The 18,571-nt window shown below is 37.6% G+C and overlaps 1 protein-coding gene and 1 non-coding gene across 2 annotated transcripts in view; both read right to left on the bottom strand.

Annotated features, from left to right (window-relative positions):
• Nucleotides 1-4,717, bottom strand: part of Ankrd22 (ankyrin repeat domain 22) — a 35,352-nt gene extending 30,635 nt beyond the window's left edge. The window contains exon 1 of the mRNA XM_048807422.1: nucleotides 4,422-4,717. Coding sequence (XP_048663379.1) covers nucleotides 4,422-4,442 — 21 coding nt within the window. The 5' untranslated portion in view covers nucleotides 4,443-4,717. The remainder of the gene's footprint in view (nucleotides 1-4,421) is intronic.
• A 7,243-nt stretch (nucleotides 4,718-11,960) lies between these two features.
• Nucleotides 11,961-12,033, bottom strand: Trnav-cac. Its single transcript has one exon. It is a non-coding gene; the product is annotated as a tRNA-Val (tRNA).
• Between the last annotated feature and the right edge of the window lie 6,538 nt (nucleotides 12,034-18,571).

The raw sequence follows: 18,571 nt of genomic DNA, 5'->3' as shown, positions 1-18,571 counted from the left end.
TGTCAAGAGTAGGTTCATTGTTTTATTGGTTTGGGTTCTTTGTTTGTTTGTTTACATTATTGGCTCCAAGAAGTCAAGGACTATTTTTCTTTTATTTACCACTAATTCCAGGAATTAGCATATGCCTGGAATGTAGTATGTGCTTAATAAACAAATTAATTAAATAAATGGATAGGTGAAGCAATGTGTAAATGTATAAATTTTCAGTCCTAGTTGCTTTTCACACATTAAAGTTTTCATTTCCTTTCTGAAATGAGACTTATCACAACACTATAATTTGTAAAATTACTTATAGTATACAAGGAAAGAATTATAGAACCAATGAGATGGAAAACCCATACTCCTTTTGCATATAGAATGCCAAAAACTTGCTAGTGGCTCAATATATAAATAAGGCAGATGGAGTGCTTGGAAGATTTGAGGGAGGCAATTTTTTTTTCCATTGTCTTTGTCTTGCCTTTTCCCACATCATGGAATAACCCATTAAGTACTGAGCTGAATCTCATGCAGTTCTTCTTTTTTTTAATTTTTATTTTTTTATAAATATAAAAACTGTTCACCAGAAAGGTTAAACAACTTCCTTCCAGTTTCACAGAATTCCTGACACAATCAAGACCAAACTCTAGGTGTTCTTGACTTAGAGTTCCAAGACCTTCCCTTCAGCCATATCGCTATTCTCCCCTGTGTTCTCCTCCTCGTTTGCATCTATGAGCTTTCCTAATAAGCCCTTCTCAGCCTAAATTGTTCTCTCTGGACAGGGTACGTGTCAAAACAATCCCTCATTTCTTTGAAATGTATTCCTTTTTTTCTATGGTAATAGGAGCTTCTTTGAAAAAAATAGATCCGTTCCTAAAGAATTAATATCAAATGTGTGTGTGTGCATGAATGTGTGTGTGTTCACGCATGCCCACACGTGCATTTTTCTGCTCATAGCTAATCTTGTAATTAGACCTTCCCAACACTTCAAGGCATATATGTAACAATTTTCAAGTTTGGGGGCCCATGTCCACGGCTGACAAGGCCAACAGTCTATGAAAGATATGTAGATCTGCTAACAAGCTCTGTTCCTGAGCTTGTTAAGTCCTCAACATCTTCCTTTTTTCCAACTTTTGTAATATTTTTCAGTACAGCAATCTTTTGCAAGGTGAGAATAGATTGTATCTAATGAGAACCTTGGTTTAGTTTACCTATTCTTTAATTGAGGGAAAAGGGCAGTACCCTAATGAGGAAGATCCCTGGCAGGATAGTACAGTGGTTAAAACCAACCATCATGGGACTGCAGATGTAGCTCAGTGGTAGAGTTATCTGCCTACCATGAGTGAAGCCCTGGGTTCCATCCCCAGCACTAAAAAAGAAAAAAAGAAAAAGAAAAAAAAAATACTGACGTCTATGGAGCATGGCATCTCTGTCAAGATAGAAAGTAGTAAAATAACTTAATTGTTGAACAGTCATACAAGAACTATTTTCCTGAGTGGACAAGCACAGGTTTCATACCCCAGTCCCTGACCTCTAGCCAATAGATCCTTTTCAGCTGCATATATCTGGCCAAGTTACTATATTTGCCTAATTTCCTCATTTGTAAAATAAAGATAATAATATTGACTCATAAGATTCTTGTATCATATGAGTTAATATGTACCAAGTGTTTGGGAACAGAACCTGATATGTTACAAACTCTAAATTAATGTTTGTGATTATAGTAAATATTATATTTGATAAGGGTTTAAATGAATCAGTCTTGTTTAAAGTCCAGCTTACATAATTGGTTAATTATTCCAAAGCTCAATCTTTTCAGTGATCTCTAAATTTATCCTCTAGTACAGATTGTAGGACCCACTTTGAGATGCTCTCTCATTTTCTCCTTCTTTCTTACGAATATATTTTGCATGAGCCAGGCCTGTAATCCCAGGGACTAAGAAAGCTAAGACAGGAAGATTGCAAGTTGGAGGCCAGTGTCAGCAAATTAGTAGGACCCATTCACAAATTAAACAACAAAGCACTGGGGATGTAATTCAGTGGTAGAACAACACTGGGTTCAATCTTCAGTGCAAACAAACAAAAATAAATAAATAAAATATTTTGTGAAATTATTATCAATACAAGCTTTAAGGGAAAATGATGTCTATGTCTCCAATCCAGAGGAGCTTCCTGCACTCAGAGTGAGAAATAGAATTTTCACTTAAAATGCTTTTAAAAATAGCCACTTCAAGGCAGCTTATGTCTAGGGATGAAGCAGACTTTCCTTGTCTCCTTAATGGATGGCTCACAGCATTTACCAAGGAAACAGAGCTACCAGTGCATAAAAAAATGCGGAGGTTACATTTAAGCATTTAAGAAATTACTCCAGAGCTTCTTAGCCTCTTCAAAATCACTATGAGAGAGTCCAACCACTGACTTCAGAATGAGACCAGGGGTTTCCCCTAATTCACACCCGTAACTCCCACCTACAGACAGAAAAAGCAACCAAAGATTCCTTGCAATCTCAGAGAACCCACTTCTCTTCAATATCTTCATCCATAGCTCAAGTCTGACTGTTCTGATCCTGAATATTTCATAGCCTGGCATCAGTTCAGGTATCCAAATTTAACATCACGGTGAAATTCTGAAAATTAGGAAATCATATGCCAAAAGCAAAAGCATCTTTCTAAATGACTAAGACCTCCCAGGTGATTCATGCTTTGTTTCATATTGCCAGCTCTAGAGCAAGTGGGGAGGTTAGCAGAATGACATGGAAGGGCCCGGAATCTGCTTCCAACTGTGGTGTTGAGTTGCACAGTGACAACATTTATTTCAACACTATTCATGATTCATTATTAATCATGAGCTTTGAATAATTACCTATGAGCTTCAAGTAAGTTGGTACTTTCTAAGGTGAGTGTGTGTGTCTGTGTGTATTGTATTTATTTTTAATTTTATTAGAAAATTTGAATTTACTTTACCCTTAATATTTCTGGGAATATTCTCATTGATACTTAAAAAGTAATTGAGCATGTCCTGCCTGGCCTGGCCTTGACTCAACCACTTGCCAAATCAACACCCAACTAACAATCACACTGCTTTTGTAGTAGAGACTTTTTTTTTTCTTAATACAGTAGTTCCCAAGGCCAAAGGTAGAGCCTGGCCACTCAGTGTGGTCCATGGACCAGCAGTGTAAGCATCAGGAAACTGAAATACATAATCTTAGGTCTCACCCAGACCTACAGAATAAGAACCTGTATTTGAGCAAAACCTTCAAGTTATCCAGATGTGCATTAAAATTTGAAAAGCACTAGCCTAGAGGAGTATTTATCTCTCTCAGGATGGTGCTAAGCTGATCACCCACATCAGAATCACAGGCAATGCTCCTCTTAAGGAGTAGTATTCTGGACCCTTCCACAGACTGCATCACTGTCTGGGGTGGGTGCCCTTAAAACTGCATATTAAACAATCTCCTCTCCCTGATGCTTAGGCATCTAAAGTTTAGAATTACCAGAGCAGAATTTTAGGACATTATCTGTTTTGTTATTTTCATATTTCTCTTCATGAGACAAATCACTGAGCAAGATATACTTAGAATGGTAAACCTATCAAACTGTACATTTACTATAAACACAATCACACAAACACACATATATGCATGTACCCACACACAAGTGGCATTAGAAATAAGTGCAAATATACTGCCTTTAATGGTAGGTCAAAATCATCCAAGGAGGTTCCCTAGATCATTTGGAATGGAATGCAGACTGACTGGTTAATTGTGTCGGAGAGGGGAAGAAGTAAGTCATGACTAGTAATGACATTACACCTCCTGTACTCTTGTTTAACATAGTTCTTTGTACTCCCTGCAACCTCATTAGAGATTTATTTGATTCCAGTAACTTACTTTCAATACAAGGAAAGAGTATTTTCTATCTAGCAGATATTAAAAAAATACTCAAAACATCAAAAATATACTGCTTTCCTCTCTGTTCTATACAGTGGTAGTCTTTATGAATAATTGCTTAAGGTAATTCTTTCAAATACCAAGGTAAAAGGTATTACTGTATTCATGTGGTTCCATAGAAGAGACAATCTTTTGATTTTGATGTTTAGAAAATCCAGTTGGGTATAATTTTTACTTTCCCTTTGGATGTTTAGCAGGAGAAAAGCCCACTCAAACTCAACTTCACAAGGTCCAAGTCATCCCACTAAATGAAATGAGTGTCATATGGCTCTCAGCTCAGATCAAGCTAACATTTTAGTATTATGGAATAACTTATGCTAAAATATTTAACACCAAAAATTCTAGCACACAGGATTTTATTTTTTCTAACTTAATGCTCACATAAAAAGTTAAACAGAAGAAAGGAAGACATAAAACCAAAGATAAGAAACTATACTTTAAAAGCATGATCCATTTTTAATACTTTTGGAATTCTACATGCAGAAACATGACATACCTCGGAGTACAGGATTCCCATTCTGATTCTTCACGGGCTTACTTCACCTCTACAGCTTCTTGAGTTCTCTGGAGGTATTTCTGATGAACATTAAAATCCTTCCTGAAGAGAAAGATCCCTAGAAGCCCAAACCGGTGGCAAGCCCTTTCTTTCCACACTTGTGAGAGTTTTTTCCCAGAAATGCAGACAGCAACACACCTTCTAGAGAAACCAGACTAATGAAAAAAGGCATTGGTTTACCCTGTAATGAAATGAGCGGTGTATCATTTCACGTTACAACCTGAGGAGCCGGTTTCTGAGTCATGTTTACTCTGCCAGTGGTAAAGTACAGGAAAGAAGGAAGCAAAGTTGGGGTGATGTGGGGGCAGGGTGGTTTTTTAATTGGCAGAAAGGACTTAGGGTTCAAAATAGGATATGTGTGTAGGACATTTTCTTATCAAAATCTAGTTTTCAGTGGTCATTGGGAAAAACTATAACAAATTCACTCAGGAGAGCTAGCTGTATGTGCCTGCAAAGGGTTTGACAAATAATACTTAAATTCCCCAAAAGTTATTACTAACAAGTATCACTTTGCCAGCTATTTAAACAGTCTTATAAAATAATAAATGTACTTTTCATTTAAATTTTTAAATTGATACGTGATATTATACACATTTATGGGTATGATGTGATAATTTGATACACATATATAATTCATAATCATTCAACCAAGAGTAAGTAGCATTTCCATCTCTAGTTGTAGAATGCTTGAATTTATTTCTTCTTTCTAACTGTGTTTCAGTACCATTATTCAACCTTCTCTATCCTGCCCCATCCCAGTACTTCCTGGCCTTTAGAGACTGCTTTTCTCCTCTCAACTAAAGTCAATTATCATGCATTTAAATTGAGTCATCAATTTATTTGGTTAAACATGCCAATATGCCAAATTTCTTAAACTTTGTAAACATTTTATTTACTACACATAATTCCAAATACTCGTGCATTTTCTCTTTACTTAACATAATCATCAATTGTACTATTTTTAACTTCCCTGGAAATAAAACACACACACCCACACACATGCACATTCCCGTGAAAGAAACAGTTTAAAGCAACAGTGCATCCCTAGCAAATTGATCTGATTTTCCCAGTCAAATAAGGTTCCTTAGAGGCCAAAGATTAGGGTCAAATCCAAGGCCTGTGCCTACAGCTGTTCACAGAAATTCTTCCTACTCTGCTAATGGACACAGGGAGTTATTTTTACAATTGTTATAACAGGATTTGCACACTCTTCTGTGGAGTTGCCAGTGAGGCCACTTCTTGGGAGTTTAAGAATTAGCAATTTGTCTGTCGGAGGAAATGGAAGCCTGCAATACCCACCAACATTGCAGCCATTTCCTCTTTGGCTTGGTTTGCTTGTGCATTTCCTTAGTTTCCTAACACATTTCAGTGTCTTCCAATGGACTTAGAAAAACATTGGTCTTCCTAGGTACTTCACTCTCTGATGCAAATCTTTTGCATAAAAAGAAACCCCTGTGGCCTCTTTGAACTAACCTGTGTGGACAGAATTCTTCATCCTCACAGCCTTTTTGCTAAGATTGCTACCAGCTGCTTCTCCTTGCCCAGTACTCCTTGGGTGAACACTGAGCCGAAGGTTTCTTTAGTTTTCTATCAGGATCACAATTTGTTTAATTAGATTCTGCATGTCTTCCTTAATGTCATCTAGTTCTAAGGGAACAAAACTCATTATAATGACAAAAGATTAAGTGTTTCAATGTAGGATTAACTAAAAATAAACCAAAAAAGGGCAAATTTTCTCATTGCAATTGATAAAACTCTTGCATTTATTCTAAACCAGAGAGTATGAACCAGGGGTATTCTTGCCCCCAAGTAGACTTTTGGATGTAGCAAAGAAAAATACAGAAAGTTCAGTTTTACTGGAATTTCAGATACATATCTGCAATACTGAATGGGACATAGTTATACTAAAAAAAAAAATGTGTTGTTTAATTGAGACTCAAGATTTGACAATGTCTGGAGAGACTTTTGGTGGTCACAACTAGGCATGGGAGCTTGCTACTGATATCTCAGTGGGGAAAGGCCTCGTAATGCTGCTCAACATCTTACAGTACACAGGATGAATTCTCACAGCAAAGAATTGTTCATTCCAAACTAGTGTAAAACTCTGGTCTAAGCCAACAGGTGAAGTAGAGCTGAAGGAAGAGTGCTTGATAATTATAGAATGTTAGAATGGAGTATAGTGAAATATTTCTGAAAAAAATTCTGATAATCAGTTTTTGGGGGGGGTTTGTTTGTTTGTTTTTGTACCAGGATTGGAACCCAGGGCCACTTAACCACTGAGACATATTCCCAGACCTTTTTTTTTTTTTTACATTTTATCTAGAGACAAGGTCTCATTGAGTTACTTGGGGCCTCACTAAGTTGCTGAGGCTGGCTTTTAACTGGTGATCTTCCTGCCTCAGCTTTCTGAGCTGCTGGGATTATAGGCATGCACCACTACGCCCAGCTGAACAAATCATTTATAAAAAAGCATTCAGGATACACTCTCTAGCAAATTGAGCCTATAATTACAAAGACAAATCAGGAAAAAGAACTTCTAGGAAATTACTTTCACACATGAATGTCTTCTGTCAAGAATTAATGTCGGGCTGGGGATGTGGCTCAAGTGGTAGTGCACTCGCCTGGCATGCGTGCGGCCCGAGTTCGATCCTCAGCACCACATACAAACAAAGATGTTGTGTCTGCCAAAAAATAAAAAATAAATATCAAAATTCTCTCTCTCTCTCTCTCTCTCTCTCTCTCTCTCACCTCTCTCTTTAAAAAAAAAAAAGAATTAATGTCAACATTCATTTGATCCTGGCTATAGATGTGGCCAAACTCAGCTGACCAGCATCCAGTTCTCAGTGAAGAATGACTGGCTCCTGTAGGGTCTGTTCCTAAAACTTCCTTCAATAAGGGTTCAGTAGAGCTTATCAGGCTGAGTGTCCTACACAGAAACTCAGTGCTTTATCCTGAAATCTCCACCCTCAAATATTGTTTAATGGCCCCATTGGCGGGATTTAACTAAGAAATTGTCATGATTAGAATTTTACTTAGAGAACAAAGGTCAATCTGTCTGTTATGTAAATGGTGAATTCAACATAGGCAAAAGGAAGCACCCAGATCAATTAGTAGGTGCATGAATGCATTAGGCCAACTGAGAGATCACAGTAACCCAAATCAGGAGAGCAGCCACAAGGATTGAGAGAATACGACGAGCGCTAGAGCTTAGAAGGTAGAAATAACTGACTTTATTGACAATGAGTTATTGGCTATTATTTCCTACCATCAAATGCACCTTTGTATCATCTTTCATTCTGTGATACTGACATTGGTGCTCTGAAAGCTCCAGTGCCTCCCTCACTCCTACCCCCTGAAATCATAAAGCTAAAGAGGAAGAGACACATACTCATTCCTATGTGTTTTCTGATCCTATCAGCATTATCCTGGCAATGGCCCTTCATCCTAGAAACAGGAATGAGTCCAGCTTTTTGCCACACACCCAGAACCAGCCTGCTCATACCCTTCAGGGGGGGCAGCCCCAGCTGTCACTCACTCAACCCCATATAGGGAACTCCTCCCTGGAGATTCTGAGGTTCCAACAGCAGCCAGGATATAAAGGCTTGAGTCCCAGAATTTCAGGGCCCTTTTCTCAGTTCTGTTAACTCCAATCCCTGGTGGTAGCTGCTGCGATTCTACCCTTTACCCTGGTGCTGTCTGTGTTTTTCAGTCCTCCAATATCTACTTACCAATTCCTTATATTAAATTCATTTGGTTTCAATAACTAGTGTGCTTTTCTTTTCTGGATCCTAACTAACACAGTACTCTGGAGATGTTTAGGAGCTAAAAATAATAGGAATTATGCATCTAAGACACATGAGAGGGCTAGGGATGTAGCTCAGTGGTAGTGTACTTGAATACCATGTGCAAGGTCCTGTGTTGGATCATCAACACCCCTCTGCCATGCCCCGCAACCCCCAACACCCTTCGACCCTCTACACCCCCTCGACCCCCCACATCTCCCACCTCCGCTAAAAAAGAGGATATGGGAAAGAGAGCAAGAATTGTGTGCATATGTCTGGCTGGGAATTTTGATAGATTTTTATTCTTTTCACAGAAATGAAAAACACTGAGGAGCAAGATCAGGGAAGGGCTAGGGAGAGGACCAGTTCAGATTTACAAATTTTGTTTAAAGGACATAGGTGAGTGGGAATTCCAATAGGAAGCTTGTTATTTGATTCTGGGCTTTAGAGCAGAAATTACACTTGAGATTATAATTTTTAGTCATTAATAATAGATTAATAATCCTCTGTATAAGAAATGGAACAGTCTTTTTTTTCTCATCTCTATGTTTTCCATCTCTTTCCATAATTCTCTTGCTTGTGAATGCTATTATTTTGTTAACTTAAATTAAATACAGAATTCAGAGGCCAAATTGCAATGATAATTGTTTCTTTACACTAATATAGAAGCTTTACTCTTTTTCAAAGACATACTGAGGCTCCATAAAATGTTTAAATAGTTCATTTGAGCCAACAGTGATCCATAAATTGGGCAGCTCCAAACCGGAAGTGGTTCTGGAGGTCCTGAGAGGGAATGCAAGGCGAAGTCTTTCCAGGGGTAAACATGGAAGTAAAGCAAAAAATTGGTTATGCCCTTGCCTCACTTGGTCTATTCTAGTCTCTGGTTATCTGGTAGTTTATGATTGGGCTAACCTTAAATTTCATTTTTTCTTTAATATAAGAATGTACAAGAAAGAGCCCCAGTTAAGTTGTGCTTTTGTTTGTAAACTAGGCAAGATTAAGGTCACTCATGAGGCCTAGCTGGCTTTGTCTGTTCAGGGATTCTTCAGGCCTGGTCTCCACTTTAATGTAGTATTACTTTAACATTCCCAAACTTGAAAAAAAATCTCGTCGAATTTGAAATCAATTTTGAATTTTCCTAGTAAATAAGAAAGTTTTGATAATGCAGGGGTAACTGGTGTCAGCCAGCTCCTAAAACGAAAATATCCATGTTGTGAGTTTAAATGTAAAATAGGTCATTTAATTGCTTAGCACTTATGCAACACTTAATTCCTTGGTGTGTTCTACTTTTGTGTCATCACCTACTGTGTACTTACAGCATTAGTTGTCATCACATGTTTTAATGGAAACATAGAGAGTAAATGTCATACTCAAGGTTCCCTGGTCATTGGAATGCTATGATTTATGTTTCCTAATTTTTGAGATGTCCTAACATACCTGAGACAAGGGAGTTCATTTATATTTCTTGTTACTTAAAAAAAAAAAAAAAAAAAAACGAAGAAAAAAGCTAGGAAGTAACTCTATTACTGATAAATCCTGTTGCATTGAGCGACTATTTCTGGAAATAGTCACCTACTTCTGCAAACTGTCTACTACTCTTCCTGTGACTCAGGGATCTGCTGGAAGACTTTAATTGTAAGCCTCTTCCTATTTTGTAGTAAAGCCAGTTTCACAGTATGAGACAAACCATAGTGTTCAGGTGTGAGCTTACTACTTTGACCTAGGATGAAGAGGCTGCCTACTTTATACTTTGCACAATAATGTGCTTTTAGTCCTGCTGCCTTTTAAGCCTGAAAAAAAAAAAAGAGATAATGTATGTCAATTCTCTGGTAGAGCCTTACCGTTTATTATATTATATTACACTCTGATTTGTAAAATACAGTCTCAAGTTTTGGCAGAGTTTGTCACTTTTTTTGATCTGTATTATCATAAAGAATTGTTTGGTGAATGGGGAAAGGAGTTTTCTTTTCAAATTTCTTCTTCTTGTTTTATTTTATTTTTTACAGTCCTGGGGATTGAATCCAAGCCTTGCATATGCTTTTTTCTTTTTCTTTTTCCAATTAAATTGTTATTAAGGTCATGTCTGTCATCCTGTAGTTGGCCGAATTCCTGTCCTTCCTCTTAGAAGCTGACCTACTTCCCCAGTTCTTGGCTAGGCCCAGGTCTTTCCAACCAAGCATTTATCCTTGAATAAGAAGTTGTATCATGTACCACTCTATGAAATCAAAATGTTCTTTCTTTTCTTCTATCAATTACAAACCCATCACAAGAAGTAAACAGACTACTCACTAATCTGAAATGGTACATCTTAACATGTTGACTTTAAAATTGCTTTCAAAATGCTAAGAACTACACAGCTTGTAACAGACTTACATGCCAGAAACCTGCGCTTCATTCATGGCCTACCACTTTATGGAGATGCTTGCATACTAACTTGCAGAAGTTGATTTCAATGTTCTTAGTCTTTCCCCCCTCCCCTATTTTATATTTCTTACATCCACAGTTATGATTCAAGCCACATATATGATGCATTGTTTAAAGAGATTAATGAAGCTGTGACATACAAGGATTCTACATAAGTTTTAAAATATATTTTAAAAAATCACACTCTATTTTTTTTAAATCAAATTGTAAGTAGTCTGAGCCATACTTTTTAAGACTTTGAAGCCAGGCATGGTGGATGCATCTGTAACCTCAGCGGCTTGGGAAGCTGAGGCAGAAGGATCACAAGTTCAAAACAGCCTCAGCAACTTAGTGAGACCCTAAGCAGCTTAGTGAGACTCTATTGCAAAATAAAAAATGTAAAAAGGGCTGGGGATATGACTCAGTGGTTAAGTGCCCTTGGTTTAATCCCTGATACCACATACACACACACACACACACACACACACACACACACACACACACAAGACTAAATAAATTGGTATTGGTTGATTTCCCCTTCCTTGGGATATGCAGGCACTCTTGGTGTCTGGCACACACAGTCCCTCTATGCATTTTCTCTGTCATGGCCTTAGTATCACATTTTTCTTTATGTAATGTACTTGAGAATAACTTGGGAGCCTGCTTAAATGTAAATTCCCACACTCACAGAGGCAGTGAGCTAGAGTCTTTAGGTGAGGACCTGAAGACCTGTGTGTATTAAGCTTTCCAGATGATTCTGAAGCTGGAGGTCTAGGGCCACTTTGAGTAAAGATGATATTTTTATCTTTCCCACACAAAAGCCTGGAAAAGAAGTAGTACAGTGACAAATTTAACATTTTTATCTGGCTTCACATACAGTTTTACACTTGTATTTAAATGTATTTGAATTTGAGATTCTGAAGATTTTTCACATAAAATGAATGAAGTTGTAGAACAAATAATACCCTCTACCTTATCACTCCTACTCTTTCAATAGCTACACTCACTTTCTGATGAATGCTTTGGAGGCCAGGGTTTCATATTCATTAGGATTGTGGGCATGAAGTCTAAAAGATCCCTTATGATAAGAAATCTGTGAAATAAGAGCATGAACAGGCTTATGTTTGAATGGTTGATTCTAGGATTTTGACTTACTAAATTTCCTAGACACTACAATTTTATTCCTTAACTATCAATATTTGGGTTTTTTTTTTCTTATTTTAAATCAAACATTCTCAGTGGGGGTGACATTGCTCCCCCAGGAAGTGAAATTGGTTCTTTTTTTTTTTTTTTTTGGTGGTACTGGGGATTGAACCCAGGACCTTGTGCATGTGAGGCAAGCACTCTACCAACTGAGCTATATCCCCAGCGTGAAATTGGTTCTTAAGGGGGGAAAAGTCTCATCCTTATGAACATAGCACAGACAGAAATGCAGTAATTAAGGGAAGAAAAAAATATTTCCTCTATTCCTCTGTCCTCTTATGTTCTGTCACCAGGGCCTGTGAATTAAACTGAAGGGCACCCCCTTTCTCCACAGAAAAGCCCTCTTCACCATGGCTGATTTTAGGACTGTCAGCAAAAGAGTCTCTGCAAAAGAGTCCCATGTAGATAAACTTCCTTTTTTCGTGTCGTCCTGTTTTACTTGGCCACTGGCCGGGAAGATACCAGCACTCCAGGTGCTGGACACCCCCTTATTAATTTTTCACAAACATATCCAGTAGAGTAGTTTGTAGAAATGTGCAAACAAGGCCTCTGGCCTTGAGCTGGGCTTCACAGAGATGTCTACATTTTTAAGATAAGTTACAATTGGGCTCCATGGTGACAGCTGGCAGGGGGAGGAAAGAAAGGGGAGAAGAAGCTCTCCCCTTCTCAAGTATTGTCCTTGAAGGGTTAACTTGCCCAAAACAGTGAAAGAAAAAGCTGCTTTTATGTGAACTTCTGCAGACTGTGAACTTCTGAGCCCCTCCCCTTACATGCTGGATATAAAACTCACGGTTCAGGGTATTAATTGATTACAGCAAAAGCTGTGCCCTCTGAACCTGGTTGCAGCCAAATAAAACTGTTTCCTGTTACCTTCAGTGCCTTGCCTCATTTGTCTCTACAACAAAACTTCAAAAGACAGATTAATAGAAGAAAAAACAGCTTCTTTACTGTTCAACAGCATACACATGGTAAACCTCAATAATAGTAACTCCAAGGGAGTTGGAATTCACATTAATAGGAGAAGAGAGAAAAGCACTTATAGGAAACATTTTGGAAAGATAAATAAGTTTTCAAGAGAACAAACAAGAGATAATGTTTGTGAAAATATTTGTCTCTACAGGCACCAGTGATATTTCTATTTTCTTTGGGATCATAAAGTTCCCAAGAAGGGACTTAAGGTAGATTTAATTTGCTGTTTCCCTGTTGGGAGTGGAACCCAGGGCTTCACTCATGCTAGGCAAGCACTCTACCACTGAGCTCTATTCCTAGCCGCCCCCTCCCTTTTTCTTTTCACTGAAACAGAGTCTTCCTATATTGCCCAGGCTGGTCTTGAACTCTAGATCTTCCTGCCTCAGCCTCCCATATAGCTGGGATTACAGATGCATTCCCTGTGCCCAGTTCTTAGCCCCCTTAAAAAATAAATTTAAGAAATTGCAAACTAGTACATGACACTAAAATTACTATAATGGTTACTTTTGAGGAATAAAGAGAAAGTACTTGAGAGGAAAATTTCTGGGGTGTTGGAAATATTCCATTTCTTCATCTGGGTTATGAGTTCACAGATGTGTTCACTTTAGTTTAATTAATTGAATTTATAGTCTGTATATGTTCCCATACATATGCTGCTCTTAAGTTAAAAATAACCTCCTACACACATGCGATTGAACCTCCCACCCACCTACACACACACACACAAGTCTAGCCTTCTACAGGACAAGGACTTAAACATATAATTAGTTCCCCAAAATGTGACCCCTAGAACCTTGTCCCATAAGTGCTCTTTCTCTATTCCCTCACCAACTCGAAGAGTTCCCATCCTCAGTCTCGCTCTCCTCTTGTTTTCCCAGGTGGTGATGACTGGATCCCTCTTAAGGGAATAGAATGACCCAGACACATTTAGCTGGGCCTCATGCCAGCTCTGACTCACCCCCAGCATCATAGGAAACCATCTTATTTTAAAAGCATGATAGTAAAACCTGGAGTCTGGTTTGATTCCTTCTCATTTCCTAGAGAGATTCTGATGTGTGTTGATTTCCCCTCCTATGGACAGGCCACGAGTAAAAAACAAACAAATAAATGAACACTTCATTCAATTCAGTTAGAAGAAAGCAGAAGTATATTTAACACTGAGAGTGCCATCTGGCATATGTTTGAGAAATGCCATAAACAACTCTGCTCAGAGCCTGAAATTTAAAGCCTGTCTCTGTGGGATATTACAGATCCCTTTCTTTGGAACTAATCTCTGAAGAAGTCCTAAAAATTGCTACTATGTGTCAATTTAAGAAGCAGAGTGAGACTACTACCCAGTGGACATTTGTCTGTTATTTTACAATTAGAAGCATCTGACACCTGGGCTCAGCATTGGAAACCCTGAAGAAAAGAAGCTGAGGCTCTGCCACTCCATTCTGGTGTCTACCTCCAGTTTCTAAAAGTAGTTATGGCAACCGTTCTAGCATAAAAGTGCAAGGATTGTGAAAGGTTTGAGATTTTATGCTACTTGGAGGCTAAGAAGTAGCCGGTTTTAGAAATGCTGGTAAAAAGCATAAGACCCTCGGGTCAGGGACACAAAGACTCTGTTACTCATGGTACATTAAGCAAGGCCGACCTCAGCGCATACACCTATTCCCCTTGACCCCAGTTTGCATGGGAGTGATGTGACTGGGTCTGGCCAGATGTCTAAAGTGTGGTGGGTGTGTTATAGGAGAGGAACCTGGATCTTTTATTGTAGGCAGTACTCATGCCTACCCTTTCTCTGTAGGAAAATACTGTGTCTCCACCTTCTAAGGCTTTTACTATACAAACATCCTTGAAAAGATAATCCTGAACAAATGCAATAAGTGCTTCTACTTGAAAGATGTGCAGAAATGCATGACACCAGTGGAAAATTATTTCTTAAGACAGGCTTACCAATGTTGGTCAAATTGGAGGTGCTAATCACAGTGACTTAGCCCAGTGATGCCAGAGTATCCTCATCAGACCAGTTCTGCAGCATAATTCCAGTTTTGGATCTGGCTGCATTATCTTCAAACCAGATTCCTAAACCCGTGTGGAGTTTGTGAACTCTAGCCAATAATTTTTTTCTTGGATCCTGATTCATACACTAAAGAAAAAAAACACTACTTAAAGAAAAACGCCTAAACATACCCATTTCTTGCCTTTTGTTTTGGTTAGATGTTGGATAAATCAGCTGCCTTCCCATCTACAAAGGTCAGGGGTAAGGTCTCCCCTGCATTCAATCTTAAAACAAAGTTGGTACTTGTATCATCCAGAGAGCCTGTATCATCCACGCGCAGGCTCTCTGGATGATACAGGTACTAACTTTCTGAACATCAAATACACAAATGTCAAGGACATGCTATCTGAGGTGGGTTAAAACAGCCACTCCTGAAGATGCTGAACCCCCAGCCTGCAAGTTTCTAGAAACTTGGAGATTGTATCTTAAACTATCTAAAGAAACTCAGCTTCCAGACAACCATTGATAAGTTTAACCATTTGTTAATTGCTTATTCTGCAACAATGCCTCCTGGAATAGTGTTTTTCAGTTCCCATAAGATATAATTTATGTTCATTGATTTGTTTAAGAATCTGCATATGAATTGGACAATAATCTCCATTTTTATACTTCTTGGTTAGCACACATTTTCATTCTGGGAATCTTAAAAAAGCAAGTATTGTACTTGGAGCAGTGCTTCTTAAGGTCAAAATTTAATACTGACTTTGTCTAAAAAGTGTTTTGTATTGTCCTTATAGTAAATTTTTTTCCCAATAATTTCCCATGGTGAATTGTAATATTGCATCCTTTTCCCTCTTAGATGAGCTGCTTGCTTTATATTCCTACTTCTGTATTTCACATTAGTTAAACATCCCAATGCACCCTAGATTTAAAGACTCAAACTACTGAAGATGGGGTTTTTCAGCTTATCTCTGGCTTTACCATTCAATTTAAAAAGCAAGATGGACACCTAGATGCTATAAATTACAGTACTCAATGTTTCTTTAAAAAACATACCATTGGGGCTGGGGATGTGGCTCAAGCGGTAGCGCTCGCCTGGCGTGCGTGCGGCCCAGGTTCAATCCTCAGCACCACATACAAAGATGCTGTGTCCGCCGAAAACTAGAAAATAAATATTAAAATTCTCTCTCTCGCTGTCTCTCTCTTAAAAAAACAAACAAAAAACATACCATTTGTGGGCTGGGGATGTGGCTCAAGTGGTAACACGCTCGCCTGGCATGCACGGGGTGCTGGGTTGGATCCTCACCACCACATAAAAATAAACAAATAAAGATGTTGTGTCCGCCGAAAAATAAAAAATATTTTTTTAAAAAACCATACTATTTGTTAAATTTTATTTAAAGCACACTAGCAACACTTGTTTTTTTTTAACAATTGGAAATTGTTAAAAATTGTTTCCTTGTTTGTTTTCCCATAATCAGGTAGGTTTTATTCCACTTACATTTTATAAATAAAAAAAGACATTGTTAGGTTTTCTTAACACTTGGACCACTTGTATCATTTTGCATTTTATTTTCAAGTTTTTATTCCAGCACTTTTATGTTGGTGTGTGTATGCATATATTTACAGTTGTGTTTTTATTTAATTTTTCATTTGTTCTAATTAGTTACATGTAACAGTAGAATGCATTTTGACACATTGTATACAAATGGAGCACAAGTTTTCATTCCTCTGGCTGTACATGGTGCAGTCACATCAGTAGTGTAATCATATTGTATATAGGGTAATAATGTCTGTCTCATTCTACTGTCTTTCCATCCCCACAGCCCCACCCCTCCCCTCACTCCCTCTGCACAATCTAAAGTTCCACTGTAGTATGCTGATTTTAAGTCCCTTGGGTATAAACTGAGGAGTCGGATAGTTGAGTCAAATGTTGGTTCCATTCCAAGTTTAAGTAAGATGCTTTTGAAAAGTCATACAAAGAGTATTCATTATCAATATTTACATGTGATATTTCCACATTATTTCTCTCTGCACATTTTCCAGTGTTTAGATTAAAATGTGTATTTCATTTATATCTTGATTATTTTTCCAGGAAGCTTCAGATCACTTTTTTTAAGTGTCAATGCTTCTAAAAGTGGGGAAAGGTAACAGTTTTATGAAAGAATTTTAAAATATTGTTTTTCAGTTTATTGTTTCACTTTCCTATTCATAGTCCTTAGGTAAAATATTCCCTTCCTAAAAGTTAGTTTGAATTGGAGGGCTTCTATAGGTTTGGCTGGGATGGGAGGGCATAGAGGGGATATGACTATGATAAAATGTAAAGTTAGTTAGGGCATAGAGGGGATATGACTATGATAAAATGTAAAGTTAGACTATGTGTCTAAAGTTAGACTATTGTCCTAATTGATGGACATGAAAACAAACACAGTTGCTAATGTGCCCTGAAACTATATGACCTCCCTCCCCCCCAAGAAGAAAAAAGAATATGGGGATTCCTACTCAAAAATGGAATAATCCTGTTAGGTCAAGATGACATGTCATCAAAAGGTACAGTAGAGACAAACTTAACAGGATTATTACTAATGCTAACAATGGTGTTTAGTATTGTTTACTACCTGTTAAAAACCTTCTTGATCAGTACTTTAAATGTATTATCTTATTGAATTATCACATAAGCATTGAAGTAGATAATATTATCATCATTATTTTAGAGGTCTGGAAATTGGGGCTTATAGAGGTTGAGTAACTTATTTAAGGGTAAAGAGCTTGGAAGTAGGAGAACCAGGACTCTGGAAATACTGCACTCAGTGCTGGGTATTTAGAAATCATCCAGCAACAATGTATTGAGCTGGCGTAATTGGATGTAGAATTCATATTTTAAGAATATATTTAAAGATGTAGGAAAATGTTCACCATACATTAAGAGAAAAAAGTTATTAAAGAGCATATATATTAATACTAATTTAATAAAATAAATATACATTGGGGCTGAGGATGTAGCTCAATGGTAGAGTATGTGCTTGGCATGTGAAACAACTGGGTTCCATCCCCAGCACTGCAAAAAATAAATGCACTGATATGTGGAGGTGTGTGTGTGTGTGTGTGTGTGTGAATTTTGTTTCTTCTTTTTGAATCTCTTTTTTTTAATAAATTATGTGGGCTGGGGGTATAGCTCAGTGGTAGAGCATATGCTTAGCATATGAGAAGCCCTAGATTCAATCCTCAGCATCAAAACTGTACAAATAAATAGGCCGAGTACAGCCGTGAATGCCTGTAATCAGTCTTAGGAGGCTGAGGCAGGACTTAGTGAGGCCCTAAGTAACTCAGTGAGACCCTGTCTCTAAATATATATATATATANTCTATATATATATATATATATATATATATATATATATATATATATATATATATATATATATATATGTCTGAGGATGTGGCTCAGTGGCTAAGCACCCCTGGGTTCAATCCCCAGTACCCCCAAAAACAAACAAAAAAAAACCACACAAACAAAAAAATATATATGTATAAATAATTTTTTGTATGTATTTAAGGTTATACAAAATATTGTTATGGGAAACATTTAACTAATAAAAAAATGTTACTGTAGTGTAACAAATTAATGTATCCACCATTTTACAATTAAGAGAGAGTATACAGGTGTGTGTGTTTGTGTGTGTGTGTGTGTGTGTGTCTGGTGATTGAACACTGGACCTCACACATGCTAGACAAACATTTTACCATTAA

This window comes from Marmota marmota, unplaced genomic scaffold (assembly GCF_001458135.2).
Source record: "Marmota marmota marmota unplaced genomic scaffold, marMar, whole genome shotgun sequence".
Lineage (NCBI taxonomy): Eukaryota > Metazoa > Chordata > Mammalia > Rodentia > Sciuridae > Marmota > Marmota marmota.
Note: the sequence above shows the minus strand (reverse complement) of the source record. Positions and strands in the feature narration are given on the sequence as shown.